Here is a 15,559-nt window from a genome sequence, read left to right as displayed (position 1 = left end):
AGTCTCATCTTGATGCCCTCTGGTCTCATTCCCTTCTTTCCCTCCATCTCTTCTCCTTTCTCCATCCCTCGCTCTCTCGGAACCCCTCACATATTGACCTGCGGGGAGATCGGAGGGAGATCATGCTGTCTGTACTGGCACTGACGTCCGTGGTGCTCTTGGGCATAGGTAAATACATTTCATCCATCTTGCATTTCATTACTTTGTAACAATCAAACAAACTTAGAACCAAGCTAACCAGAAAACACCAAGAAGTCCTTCTTTTTAGCTTCTGTACAACATGACAGTATTATCACCTGTGTTTTGTGCACCTGATGCCTACCTGTTCAAGACTGGCCAGGTTTGAGAGATGAGGTAGATGAGAAAGGACCTTCATCAACTGATCACAGTCAGAATATAGAGAATCTTTCCTTTTCTTTTTTGTATTGGCTGTCTATTCTATAGTCTTATATTAAACTTTTTAAAAGTAGATGAAAAAAGTGTGTGTGTGTGTATATATATATATATATATATATATATATATATATATATATATATATATATATATATATATATATGTGTGTGTGTGTGTGTATCACTATTTTTATATGTTTTATACATATGATTTTTATGTAATGTTTATTATTTAATTATATGTTAAATTTTTGATTCAATTGCTTATATACTTCATTTAATGAATGATAATTATATTAATTTGTGGCCATCATTTTAGTGCTGTCAAATCGATTAATCGCATCTGACATAAAAGTTTGTATTTACATAATGTGTGTGTGTGTGTATATATATATATATATATATATATATATATATGATATTTATATATATATATATATATATATATATATATATATTATATATGTGTGTGTCTGTGTATATATACATATATACACACATACATATACATGTATAAATGTGTACAGTATGTATACATGTATGTATGTATGTATGTATATATATATATATATTATATTATATACACACACATATCATGTAAACAAACTTTTGTAAGATGCAATTAGTTGTGATTAATCGATTTGTCGATTTGACAGCACCCTTTAGTGCAACATTGCTGACTTTTCAAACTTCTATTTTCAAACTTTTATTTTGTCTTATTTCGCATTTTCACATTTGCATTTTACATTTCTACCATTACATTTTTATACTTTTTTTTTTTAGATTTGTGTCCCAATTTAGGCTAATATTCCTTGCTCTGTGCGTTTGTATGTTCCAGCCTCTCAGACCACGGCTATAGTTGTGTACACAAGCTGGGAGAAACATGCGTTGGTGGGCTCAGATGTCAGACTCTCCTGCTCTTTCTTCTCCTGGCAGTGGACTTCTCCAGACGTGACCTTCTCATGGCACTACCGTCCAGATGGGGCTAGAGACAGCATCGCAGTGCGTAGAAACAAGCGCATACACAAAAAACTCACTCACTATTTGAACATACTGCTAAACTTTTTCTATTCTAGAATTAAAGGATTTAAATGGACAATTCACATAAAATAGCTCCATATTATAGTATATTGTAGCATGAAACACATAAGGAGACTTTCATTTTATGTAAAAGAGAAGCTTTGACATTCTGCTAAACATCTATTTATTTCCTTGCTAGAGAGAGTCATACAGGTTTGAAAGAGAATGAGTTAAATGACAAATTGTTACTTTTTGTCTCTGTACAGATAAACACACAAAACTAATTTACAAAACATTTTAGAATGAATAAGAAGAAATATATTGACTAATGTTCACACAAAGACATATTTGGGTGCATTTAAGGGCTTATGAATTGCACTGATTTTAATTTTGGTTCATTGCAGTTATTTCTTAATAGTCAGGCATTCTTTAGCAAACAAGGCAACCGAGACATGTTACCACATCAAATACAGTTATTTCTTAATAGTCAGGCATTGTTTAGCAAACTAGGCAACCGAGCCATGTTACCACATCAAATAAAAGACATTTTCACATCATCACATAAAAATATTTGACTGGATGCCTTAATGTAGGTCTATATTCCAAAATATCAAAAGAAAATTAAAAAGGCAATCCGTGCTTGAGAGCAGCTACTTCAGTTTTACAAATTTTGAATAATTATTTTAATTTGCAATTACAGCATGAAGCCTATTATTATTAACATAGTTTGATTGCATTTCACTAAACCTGTTACAAGGTGTGTGCACTGCTTATGTAACACATATCTGTATGAAAACATGCCTTCCCCCTGGGAATAATATCCATGTGTCTGTGTGGTTTGTAGAGATAATTGCCATGCAAATAGAAATATTAGGTCCTTGTGGGTGTAGTTCTGCTTTCCAAATTGTACTGCTCCGTGCAAGTCTTTAATTTGGCCGAACAGCTTCATTCATTTGTGGATGCTTGTGAGTGTTTTGAATAGCATGACGTCATTTGATTTGTAAATTAGTTTACATTTTACACTGTAGGCTGTTTTGCTGTGAAGACTCACTGCTCCTGTTTTAATTGATGACTTTGATATATAATCATGTCTGTTATAATATTACATTTTATGATATGTTATGATAAAATAAGCTTTCTTTCCTTATTTAGATTTTCCACTATGGAGGTGGAGCTCCTTACGTGGATAACAAAGGCCCATTCCGGGACCGCCTGGAGTTTGTGGGGAACCCCAGTCGCCGTGACGGTTCTATCCTGATCAAGAATGTCGACTTCGGAGACAATGGAACCTTCACCTGTGACGCCAAGAACCCACCTGACATTGCCGGCCGCCCCTCCAGTGTTCGACTGCTGGTGTTTGAGAAGGGTAACCGATCACTATGAACATTTTTGTCTTCATTCGCTAATAAAAAAATTATTTAAAAAATGGCTGCTTTGCAGAGAAACATGTTACACAAGAAAACCATTTGGATTCCTCCTTTGCTTTCTCATCATGCCTCAGTTACTAAGACTGATTTTTGCCTTTAGGCTCATCTTATTCCAGGGTGGCATACACAATCTGGGAGATCTTATGGCAGGAGATGAAAGTTTGCTGCTAATGGAAGCGCAAAATAACAGTAAAGCAGAGTCCTGAGTGGTTTTCTGTGGTCGTACATTTTTTCAGAGAGTACAATATCTGTGAAAAATAGCCATTGTGGGATCCAAATGCCTCACACAGAGCTAAATTCATCAAATAAATGCTTTTTTGCACAGGTGGTTTTTATTTTCCTCTTTGTTTCCCTTTTAAACAGTAGATTTAACTTCTGAGTATGATATTTGGAAGGAAAATATGAGAACTTTTCCAGGTGGACATTGATTGATGTTGTTTAGAGTTATTTTTCAGTAATATAGATGTCTGTAAAAACTCACACCACATAATATGGGTGCATTAAGGGAAAAACACAATGCAACTAATAAATCAGTACAACTGTACAAGAGACCTTTAATCTGCAGACCTCAACTCACTTTATATTCTATCTTTTTTTTCTCAGTTCCAGTCCAGGCTGGCGTGATAACAGGGGCCATTATTGGTGTAGTGTTGGGACTGCTGATCCTCGTTGTGGCAATTTACTATCTGATGCGTTTCCTGGTCGCCAGACGGGTGTTCAGCTTGAGCATGAGGTCAGTCTGGGAGCATTTGCTCCCTCAAGCCAAACTCGACCCTCTGCCCGGCCTTGACACACACGCTCCTATTCACACTCACACTCTTACCAAGACACAGCCCAGATCCCCACTAGTCACACACAAAAACTCACAGACCATGAGTGAGACATCGACGGAACCCCCAGCCAAACTAGAGAGTAGAAAGTCAACTAGCCTTGCATAGCCATACTAAATGCACAATGCAGGACCACACATTTAGGCAGGAAGAGTGACAAGCCCAAACACAGTTTGTTTTGTTTTTGTGTGCCATTTATATGTTTTATTAAATAGATTGTGGGTGGTCCGTAGGCAGACTTGAGGCTGAGACTATAGGACAACTAGCTAACAAGCAGTTCATTTGAGTTCTCCATCCACCAGATGGCCACATTGTTTATGCATTTTTTGTATTTTTGTTCCCCGTAGCAAACATGGCAAGAGAGGCAAAGGAAAAGAAGGATCACCACAAAAACAGGCAAGTGTTCACCTGCCTCCCCCCTAAACATGCATACAAACACACACAAGCACACATGCATATACACACATGCTTGCTAGTTTCCTTCACTTGTGCTTTGTTAAAGACCTCCTGTCCTCCACTGCTCTCCTCCTTCTTTTTTCTCTGGTTAATTGTTTTTTAAGAACTTTATAAACAAGTCAGCCCATTTACAGTTAGCAGCTATAGAAGCAGATATATATATATATATATATATATATATATATGTAAAATTATATATATTGAAAGCAGTCTCTTATGCTCACCAAGTCTGCATTTATTTAATCACAAATACAGTTAAATATAATACTATAATACTGTGAAGTATTATTAAAAACAGGGATGGGCAAACTCTGTCCTAGAGGACCGTAGTAATTGACTACATGTAATCTGGATTACATAATCAGATTCCAAAAATTAAGTACTTATAATTTGATTATAATACTCGTAATCAGATTACAGTTACTTTTTATTGATTACATAATTACATGTAATTCTCACAAAGGCAGATAATAATTACATGTAATTATCAAATTATTCATAATTCATTGATTCTCCCTACTACAAGCAGATAAACAAATAAAATATTTTTACATCCTTTTTAGTAAGTGTTTTATTTTGATGGTTTTTGTTTTTTATTATTTAATTATTTATTTTAGGTTTACATTTTTATGATTTAATTACTTAGTGGCTTTTCATTAAACTCACAAAACCCCTACAGTTCCATCTCGAACCCCAGTCTGGGAAACCCTGATATGTAATATTTAATGCACTTCATGATGTTGATAACAAAGAATGGAATATATTTTCTTTCTCTTTGTATTTTTTTTTTATCAATATGGTACAAGATTATCCTATTCAATTCAATTCAATTCAATGTGATAAAGGAGTTAGGTCAAATGTAATCTAAAAGTAATATAAAAAAAAAAGTAGTCCGATTATATTACCATAAATGTGTAATGTAATGGATTATGTTACTAACTACAGTTTTTGTGTAATTTGTAATTTGTGTAAATGTAATTTGGAATCAGTAACCAACTATAATTTGTAAGTAATCTACCCAGCACTACCTGTAGCCTTCTAGTAATCCTGAAGATATTTGCTGCATCTAAAGTCGAATGCTTTTCTACTATGCGAAAAACAGTACAGCAACTGAGTAATATGTCCGAATACACAGTATTCGAAAAACAGTAGGCGAAAAGTACCCGGGTGACCTACCACTTCCGCCGAGATTCTGAAGTGTGCTTGGACACTTTACTATCCCATGAGGCCACGGGAGAGGATTTGTAAATGGCAGTGAAGCGACGCAACTGACGCTGGTAGGTCACGTGACAGTAACAACATAGCAGATGTAGTACTGTACATCCGAATTTCATTTATGCTACCCATATTCATACTATATAGAGCATACTTTTTTAATGGCCGCAAAGTAAATTCAAATTTAAATGTCTGACAGTATGCGATTTCGGACACACCGATTGATTAGCTGGTTCAGGTGATCAGATTAGGGTTGGAGGTGTTTAGCTCCAAAGTTTACCCATCACTGATTTAAAAAAAAAAAAAAAAAAAGTTTTCTGTTTAATAAAATTTTAAATGTAATTTATTCCTGTGATGGCAAAGCTGTATTATTATCAGCCATTATACCAGTCTTCAGTGTCACATGATTCTTTAGAGATCATTCTATGCTGATTTTAAATTGTAATGTTTCACAATATTACTGTTTTAATGTATTTATTTATTTTGCAAATAAATGCAGCCTTTGTGAGCATAAGACTCCTTTAAAAAAATATTTAAAAAAAAATAAATTAAATGTAAAATAAAGTTTGACCACTAGTTTACTGTATGTATGTGTATATATATATATATATATATATATATATATATATATATATTAGGCTTAATGAAGTCAAATAATAAAATAATGAATTTTATTCATAATAAACATAATAAATAAAAATGTAATATTAAAAACTGTAAAACAAAATTGTAATAATTTGTATTAATAATAAATATAATAATAAACAAAAGTACTAGAGAAAGATCAGGTGCATGCCAATTGAAACTCCAGGTAAAGCTACATCTACCTCAATGTTTGTGCTCCTGTCTGCATGCCAGTTTATGAAGCCTCATTCGCAAAGCATGTAAACATATTTGTAATCCAGTACATGTCTAGACTAGAGTAGCTGTACCTCATCAAAAATAGAAGCAGGGGACATTCGGGATATAGCAATGGTGTCGAAACTACATGTTTTGAAGGTATACAGTATAACTTTCCTTAGGAGAATTATGGGATGACATTAAAGGTTAAACCAAAATGCAGAAAATGAGAAACTGATTTGTGGGCCAGATTTAAGAATACTTTCGGCTCTTCCCTATGATCCTGTGGACTTAGAATCATTGAGCTGGCAGTCAAATGGAGCTCAAACCTCTTTTTTTTGTGCTAACATGCCATTCATTTACATACCACCTTACTTTTCTTTCTCTATCTCTCTGGGTTCATTTTCTTTTGAACGCTTTTCCATGCCATTATCCTTCACTTCCTCCATATCACTGATTTTTCTCCTCCAGCAGTCTCGTTCCTTCCCTTTTCTGCTGTCCTCCGTTCTCTCTGCAGGTGAACAGTAAAATGCTGTCAGACTGAATCATGTATCTACTTTAATCATGTATTATATCATGACAAACACTATCACGTACAATCAAGCCATTTCCTTCCTTGTACACATCTCATCTCTTACAGGATCAAACAGCAGAATCTTGTATTGTTTATGTTCTTTCTCTTTTTATTGCCTTTCTTCTTTCTTCCAGTCATCTGTTTCAGTATACATTCCTCTATTTGTACTCCTTTGTGTGTGTGTGTTTCCTGTCAGCTTCACTCTTTCTCTTTCATTTCTTTATTTTCTTGGTTCTGTCAGTGTAAACCCAGTCCACCCTCCAGTATCCAGTGAAATGAATGCAGGTTGATAAAATGCTGCAGACTAGAACTAAGATCTCAGGACTTTAAAATCCCATAGTGGAAACTTGCTGCATAGTTTTATATAAGTTTAAAGAGCATTTGTATTACAAAAGCAGCAAAAGTTAAAGGATAAGTTCATTTTAAAATGAAAATTACCCCAAGCTTTACTCACCCTCAAGCCATCCTAGGTGTATATGACTTTCTTCTTTCTGATGAACACAATCTGAGTTATATTAATAAATATTCCGACGCTTCCAAGATTTATAATTTATAATTTTTTATATGTTGGGACGTTTTTTAAATTTGAATAAAGTGAAAACTAAAAGACTTTCAAATCACATGAGCCAATATTTTATTCACAATAGAACACAGATAACGTAACAAATGTTTAAACGGAGAAATTTTACACTTTTATCCACTAAATGAGCTCATTTCGAATTTGATGCCTGTTACAGCTGGGAGAACATCTAGCAACTAATTAAGTTAATTGATATCAGGTCTGTAACATGATTAGCTATAAAAAGGATGTCTTAGAGAGGCAGAGTCTCTCAGAAGTGAAGATGGGCAGAGGCTGAAATAGTGCGTAAAAAGATTGTGGAATACTTTAAAAACAATGTTCCTCAACGTCAAATTGCAAAGGCTTTGCAAATCTCATCATCTACAGTGTATAACATCATCAAAAGATTCAGAGAAACTGGAGAAATCTCTGTGCGTAAGGGACAAGGCTGAAGATTTTTATTGGATGCCCGTGGTCTTCGGGCCCTCAAACGACACGGCATCACTAGCATGATTGTGTCAATGACATTACTAAATGGGCCCAGGAATACTTCCAGAAACCACTGTCGGTAAACACAATCCGCCGTGCCATCTGCAGATGCCAACTAAAGCTCTATCATGCAAAAAGGAAGCCATATGTGAACATGGTCCAGAAGCGCCGTCGTGTCCTGTGGGCCAAGGCTCATTTAAAATGGACTGTTTTAAAGTGGAAAAGTGTTCTATGGTCAGACGAGTCCAAATTTGACATTCTTGTTGGAAATCATGAACACCATGTCCTCCGGGCTAAAGAGGAGGGAGACTTTCCAGCGTGTTATCAGAGTTCAGTTCAAAAGCCAGCATTTCTGATGGTATGGGGGTGCATAAGTGCATACGGTATGGGCAGCTTGCATGTTTTGGAAGGCACTATGAATGCAGAAAGGTATATAAAGATTTTAGAGCAGCATATGCTCCCCTCCAGACGATGTCTATTTCAGGAAAGGCCTTGTGTATTTCAGCAGGACAATGCAAAACCACATACTGCAGCTATTACAACAGCATGGCTTCGTAGTAGAAGAGTCCAGGTGCTGAATTGGCCTGCCTGCAGTCCAGATCTTTCCCCTATAGAGAAAAATACGTCAAAGACGACCACGAACTCTTCAGCAGCTGAAAAACTGTATCAGGCAAGAATGGGACCAAATTCCAACACCGAAACTCCAGAAACTCATAACCTCGATGCCCAGACATCTTCAAACTGTGCAGGCATCAAATTTGAAATGAGTTCATTTTGGCATAAAATTGTAAAATTTCTCGGTTTAAACATTTGTTATGTTATCTATGTTTTATTGTGAATAACATATTGGCCCATGTGATTTGAAAGTCTTTTAGTTTTCATTTTATTTAAATTTAAAAAACGTCCCAACATTTCCAGAATTCGGGTTGTAGCTTCCATAACAGATGTTGCTTATGCTTTTTTCTTAAGTTGAATATGGAAGGCGTAGGACGTAGTTTAAGCATTTTGAACTGCAAGAGGCGTTATACTTTTTTCGTAAGTTGAATACGGAAAGCAGTCTGGCGGAAGCTAGATATTTTACTTTATAACTTTTTAAATATGGATATTTTTCTTAGATAAATGCATCGCTTTGTTTCAAGGCCTTTATTAACCCCCTGGAGCCGTGTGGAGTACGTTTATGATAGATGGATGCACTTTCTTGAGCTTCATACTCGTTTACAATTCACTGCCATTATAAAGCTTGGACGCGTCAGGATATTTGTTAATATAACTCAGATTGTGTTCATCAGAAAGAAGAAAGTCTCATACACCTAGGAAGGCTTGAGGGTGAGTAAAGCTTGGGGTCATTTTCATTTTAAAGTGAACTAATCCTTTAAGATGCACAGTTACTGTAAGCCTTTCTTGAACTTATTGCTAGATTTGACAAAGAACCTAAAGGGATATTTTTGGGTTAAAAACAGAATTCTAAATTCTGTGGTAATCAAGTTTAATAACTTGTATTTACTCTGGAATATTCCTTTTAAAGGTGAAGTGTATAATTTCTGCATTATTAGTGGCATCAAACAAAATAATAACATTGACAGTGTCTTTCCAAAACCCTCTTATATCACCCATTCATTATTTTGACAAATAGGACATCCTGCCCCAAACTCAGAGCATAGTATTTCTCTATTCAGGAAGTCCACTTACTGTACATCTGGGTTAAAAGAAAGTATTTTACTTGATACAATGATTCACTTCACCTTTAATTGAGTTATATGTGCAGCACCATTTCAGGTTTCTGACAGAACTAAAGTGAAGCTTCTTTGTGGAAAGACAAAAGATAATCAAACATGTTTCAGCATCCCGAGAGTGAAGGGGTCAAAGTTCAGCTGTATAAGAGTTCTTTTATTTAGGTGCTGTGATGTCACGCTGTCACTCCCTAACTGGCCACTTCCTGTTTTGTCCTCCCTTTCCAGAAACCGAAAGTTCCCCTGGTGTTCATCTCCTTCTAACCACTTGTTTAGCATTTCACTCTCTTTTTTCTTCTTCTTCTCTTCTGTAATGAAACTACCTCCCTTATTCCGGTTCCTCAAATCCGAAAAACTCATCTGACCATTCCCACTTAACCCACAAGCCCTTCTTTTTCCTTTTCCCCTCTCTCTTTGCTTCTTGCTTTCTTTCTATTCCTCTATTTCTCTCTATCTCTATCTCTCTCTTTCCTCCCGTAGAGACTCACTCCTCCCCTCTCCACACTCCCTCTCTTTTTCCAGGCTTCGGCTGTGACGGATCCGGCCAAGCTGAAGGCGGCAGCATCAGAGAAGAAGAAACAGGAGTCTCGCAGAGAGAAGAAATAGGGATTGTGGAGCAGAGAGCTAGAGCTCCAGAGTGGGGCTGCCTCAACCCAGACCCAAGCCCAGGAAGAGGCAGAGGGGTTGGGGAAGCAGGGCAGGGTTCTTATGACCATTGAGCTAGAGCTCACTAAACAGGAGAGAGAGGGAGAGCAAACTAAAACGAGTCCCGCAGCGTTCTTTTCTCAACTCGCGCGCAAAATCGCTCTCAAGTGAGAGAGGTATGAAAAGAGGGGGTGGTGGAGAGTTTTGGAGGCGAGGAGTGAAAGATGAATCCTTAAAACAGGAGGACAGGAGAGGGGTGAAGTGTTTCTCATTATAATCCCAACCAAAAAAAAACAAAAAACATCTGTGTCCAATCTAGGTGCAACACGATAAAGCGACAAGCTATAAACACAATAGTTTTGTTAAAGAAAATGTATTACGCAGCTGTGACAAGATATTTTATAATTATAATATATAATTATTAATTTGACATATTTTGGGTTGCTTGGGTTCTGCCTTTGTCACGTTAATCGGGGTAGCTCCACCCACATCAAAATCTCATTGGTCCAAAGTCACGCTCCGCATGCAGTGAGGTTCAAAAATCTGAAAAAGCTTCTAGTTTAATACATTTAAATAATACATCATAAATTATATTATCAGCAAAATTAGACTGAAGAGGTGATTAAAAAGTATATTTACATTTCAAATTCTCTTAGCATTTGGTTTGTCTAATATTATAATTAGATATAATTTAGGTTGCTTGGATTCTGTTACGTTAATTTGGGTAGCGTCGTTCACATTAAAATCTCATTGGTCCACAATCACACTATGCATGCAGTGAGGTTCAAAAATCTGAATAGCTTCTATTTTGCATTTTTCTACTTTCAGTATAACAATAAGTGAAAATGTGAAAAAAAAAAAATTGAATAATTCTTTTGCTTTATTGACAGCAGCACTCGAGCTGCATTAACTCCACAAGTTTATGCAAACCCTGATATTCTCCAGCATTATTTGAGATGATCCAAAGAGCATCTTGAGCTTAAGTGGAAGCAAGAACTAACTGTCTGTACAAAGGCATTCACATGCACAATATTTCTTATTTAGGAAACTAGAAGTAGTGCAGCATCTTGAATACTTATTTATTTATTTAGTTTTCATTTTAAATCCTAAAACTTTCTGGGTTTTCTCCAGGTTCAAATTAGATTTTGAATCCCAGATTTTCAGTGTGGACTTTTGAACCCCACTCTAGCTGTAAATTATACATCTGTTCTCCGTTTTTTGTTTTCAGGGAGTACAGATAAATTACTTGTCGCCTGAAAGTTGTTGTATTGCACCTGGTTAGGACACAGTCTTAAAAATAACATCACTTCAACAAAATCACACATTCACAACAAAACCCAGAGCTGAGAGCCGTCCATTACACACATACTGACAGATGTGTTTTTTAGAGCTGTAATAGTGGCAGAATGGTGAAGATTTCCTCTTTTTAAGTGACAGACCGCTATGCCATTTCTCTCTCTCTCTCTCTCTCTCTCTCTCTCTCTTTCTCTCTCTCTATGTGTACACACATGCAATCTTATACAAGAACACAATCCTAGCCACACACTTTTCACACTTTGTACTCTTGCTGAAAAGTTATTTTGGAAACTTTATATTAACTGTCTTTTTTTCTCGTTCCCTCTCTCTCTTTCTGTTTTTCTCTGTTTTACTGCCTGTCGCTCTGTTTTTGTCTGTCTTTGGTCTTCCTATCCTCTAATCTCTCTTCCTTATAGCATTTCTGACACTTTTTGTCTTTTTTCTACTTTTCCATCTATAAATTCACCTTTCTTGTCATCTGATATACTGGTGCTATTACATCACTTCCTGTAGGCCGGCCCCCTAAAGTAGCCTCCCTCCCCGCCCTTCATTTACTGAGAGCTAAATAAAGCACTAGTATTTTTAGTCATAGAATCACAAACATGCACTTTCTCACAGTTAAAATTTCATTTCAGTCCAATAAAATTCGTCCATACTTTCTCAAACACACACTAACACTCATGGCGTCATCTCATGTATCCCATCATACAATTTTAAGTGCCTTCCCAAAAAGTTTTTGACGACAGCAATTTCGAATTTGACTTAGAGTTGTACTGTGTTTTTACTCTGACCGCAGTGACTGAAATACCCAAAAATGACGTTGATACTGTTGGCAGAGACACTCAAACACACGCTGTGAGAGTTACTTGATACTCTAAGCCAAATTCTCACGTCTGTCTGCGTAAGCTGTTGTCTGACAAACAGCTGATTATTTTAACACTCACTTGTAACTGGAGAACTATCTCTATATCCCTTCTGTTCCTTTTTTAAATGATTGTCCAATGAGGGCCGGCTCCTATGGTGGCACTTTCCCCCTCCGACCTTCTCCAAACATATCATTAGTAAGGCCCATCACTCCATCCGAGTCCTAGATTTACTTCACCTCTCTCTAATCCTCCTCTAACTATCAAGAACACTCATCCACCACCACCTCTTCTCATCCCCTGTTTCTGCTGGTAAGAAAACCCCAGCACTCTCTCCTGCCCCCTGCTGCCCACAGGAGAAAATGTTTTAATTCGGCCGCATTGTCACAAAGACTTCAATGCAAAAAATAAAAAAAAGTTAATTTAGCTAGCTCTCTGCTATGATAGATCCGTGTTTTTCACACGTTTGCGTGTGTATGTTTGTAGTCTGATGACATGTCTGTAACCTGTCAACATGTTAGGGGAACAAAACATCATAAAAACAACACTGTAGCAATATTCGTCATGTCATCGTTAGTAATGACAAGCTGTGCAGCAGCACCCTGGGACTGTTTGTGTGTTGGAAGCAGAAATGTAATAGAGTTTAATGATGTTTAATAATATTTCTGCACTTTCATTTGACTGACATGGCAGAATTCATGTGGTTGTTTCTTCATAACAGTGTTTACCATCATGGTGTTGGCATGCTCAGGGCAAAGAAAGTCTCAGAAAGGTTTTTGTGAGTGATATAAATTATTAAATACTGGGATGAAGACTTGGACTGAATTCATATTCGGGTGAAAAGTCAAGCCAAAGTCCAATAAACATCTCAATCTCACAGGATATGTTTTTCTTCTCAAGTCTTCATGTCTATGCATGTCAGCCCCAAGCCAGAGAGGGGCTCTCATTGGGAATGCTGGGAAAAGTTATAGAATTGCGAAGGCTTGTGGGAAATATGTTTGTTAACCTACAGACAGATGCTTTTTATGCATCTTAGAGTAAATGTTGAGCAGCCACATGGTACCTGCCATTAAACTGTTTAAATATCGGGGAATTCCCATGTTGTATGTATTGGTACAGGTCTATTTAACCGTTCTCTCTCCAAACTTCATTTAAAACATCTAATTTATTTTTTACTTTTATTTTGACTTTAACCAAGCTAACTTTGATTTTCTGTAAAATGTCTTGTAAAAAGAAAAATCTCAAATTCAAATAATTTCAGAAAAACGTCAATAAAAAATCAGATCCCTTGTGTGTGTGTTTTGATGAAATGATCTAAACAACCATCAGAGGAATGCAGATGAGTGAATGACTCTATAAAATATTGTTTAGATGTAAAAGAGAGATGTATTCATGCAAGAACTGCATGACTGGGCAAATTGGAAAGTGTTTTCTCCGTGTGCAAATTATACAATGAGTCTAGTTTACTCCCTTTCATCTCATGCATGAAGATGGCGTGTCAACATCGATGTTTTAAACAAAAAAAAATATATATAATTTTTTGTGATGTATCATTTTTGAGATATATAAATGTTACAAAATGATAGTCTAAATGATGACAGTATTGTGTCTGTGTGTGTGTGTGTGTGTTTTAATATAAAAGATAAAGAAGCAGCTCCTGAGCATGAACATGATTTCACCCAGTGCAACATGTTCCTGGATCTTTGTTGATCCTGAAACGACATTCCAATCAACCAATCAGATTTGTACGGTGATCAGGAGGGGACATGTTCAGTTCACTTAATGTTGTCTTGGCTACGACATATCAACTCGTGTGAACGTCAAAATAATTTGTGGGAACGTGATGATAAAGTTTGGACAGCATGCACGCGGACTACTTGTATTTATACTACTGAAATGCATGCTGGGGTGCGCTCGACAGACTTGTTCCACACATGCGCAGTAGATCGGCTTGAACAGTAAATAAACATGGATTATTGCACATCAATATTATTGCACATCTGGCTGTCTTTATATTGTTTTAACGGTGAATTGAAAATGTGCGGGTAGCAATGGACTTATTCGCACAGCCTCTCTTCAAATTTGACGTCCATGTTGTTTTTCCAGCGCACTTGTCCACGCGGTCACAAAAAATGGGAGGCACTCAGTTGTCCGCAATGAGCCTCCGATGACGATTTTTGGCCCGGTCCCAAATGGCACCTCCTCTGAGTCCGCACTTTCGTGACGTAATGCTGCTTTGACTGCCGGGTAGCTGCTTTGAGTCCTCCGTGTAGCTCGCAGACTTGCAGGCTCAGCAAAATTGCGCATTGAGGGCACATAGTGGCCGCAAAAGGGGCGCTCGCAACAGATTACAAGCAATATTATTAATTAAATTCAACATATAAGAATTGAGTTAGAAGTAATCAAATTAAATCCTTAAAAGTCAACCATTTAAAATGTGTAAAATTAGCAAACACCATTACAAAAACCACAAACTGACATAAAAAGCAAAGAGTCAAACTGGCCAACTAAATGGAACACTGATCACCATAGTGGTGACCAAACTTTTACAATAAAATAAACATCAACATCAACATCTAAACCTCTGTTACTTCATGTGTTTCTCTTTCCTTCAGTGATTCTGCTTGTTATCATCAGGTGTCTTCAATGTTGGCAATAAAAAATAAAGAGTTCTTAATTCATCATTGACATCTGTCTGTTATTCAGTCTGTTATTGTTTAAATTTTACTTAAATTTTACTCATTTTAAATGGTTTACATTTAAGGAATTAATTTGATTAATTTTAACTCAATTCTATTTGTTGAATTTAATTAATAATATTGCTTGTAATCTGTTGCCACAATTTTGCGGAGTAGATATGGCGTATTACTTTTTACAGTGTAAGCTTTGCCTTTTTTGCACCATATGTACCGCTGATCCATGGGTCCATGGTTACATCCCTCCATAAAACATTCTTCCACAACTCCACAGGTATATCCAAATGAATTTAAGCATATTTAAGTCAGCCTTTTATGTTTTTTGGTCAACAGTGGCATTCATCAAAGCTGCATAAGCTTATGAGCAGAAAAACACCATCTTCATAGTCAAACATGGAGGTGGTTCAGTCTTGTTATGGGGGTTCTTTGCTGTTGCAGGAAGTAGAAATCTTGACTGTATGAAGGACATCATGAATTCTTTGAAGTATCAAGCCATTTTGGCAAAGATGGTGATGCCTTCAGGGCA

The 15,559-nt window shown here is 36.5% G+C and overlaps 1 protein-coding gene across 4 annotated transcripts; it reads left to right on the top strand.

Annotated features, from left to right (window-relative positions):
* mpz (myelin protein zero) lies at window positions 1-13,628 on the top strand. 4 transcript variants are annotated; one of them, XM_051863440.1, is made up of 6 exons: window positions 1-168; window positions 1,232-1,395; window positions 2,566-2,779; window positions 3,444-3,573; window positions 4,018-4,066; window positions 11,988-13,628. In XM_051863440.1, the coding sequence occupies exons 1-6, from the start codon at window positions 123-125 to the stop codon at window positions 12,003-12,005; spliced, it is 621 nt and encodes a 206-aa protein (XP_051719400.1). In that variant the 5' UTR covers window positions 1-122; the 3' UTR covers window positions 12,006-13,628. The 4 variants fall into 4 exon arrangements, with proteins under 4 accessions (XP_051719400.1, XP_051719409.1, XP_051719381.1 ...); XM_051863449.1 differs by having other exon boundaries at window positions 11,891-13,628; XM_051863421.1 differs by having other exon boundaries at window positions 10,056-13,628.
* The last annotated feature ends 1,931 nt before the right edge of the window (window positions 13,629-15,559 follow it).

The sequence above is a fragment of the Ctenopharyngodon idella genome, chromosome 2 (genome assembly GCF_019924925.1).
Source record: "Ctenopharyngodon idella isolate HZGC_01 chromosome 2, HZGC01, whole genome shotgun sequence".
Lineage (NCBI taxonomy): Eukaryota > Metazoa > Chordata > Actinopteri > Cypriniformes > Xenocyprididae > Ctenopharyngodon > Ctenopharyngodon idella.
This window is presented reverse-complemented; position numbering and strand designations above follow the sequence as displayed.

What these genes read in the sequence shown, in the direction of transcription:
- mpz (XM_051863421.1), top strand. Translation starts at nt 123, where the DNA reads ATGCTGTCTGTACTGGCACTGACGTCCGTGGTGCTCTTGGGCATAG. An exon ending in GTGTTCAGCTTGAGCATGAG is followed by an intron (nt 3,574 to 4,017) that starts GTCAGTCTGGGA and finishes TGTTCCCCGTAG; the next exon opens with CAAACATGGCAAGAGAGGCA. An exon ending in AAGGATCACCACAAAAACAG is followed by an intron (nt 4,067 to 10,055) that starts GCAAGTGTTCAC and finishes CTCTTTTTCCAG; the next exon opens with GCTTCGGCTGTGACGGATCC.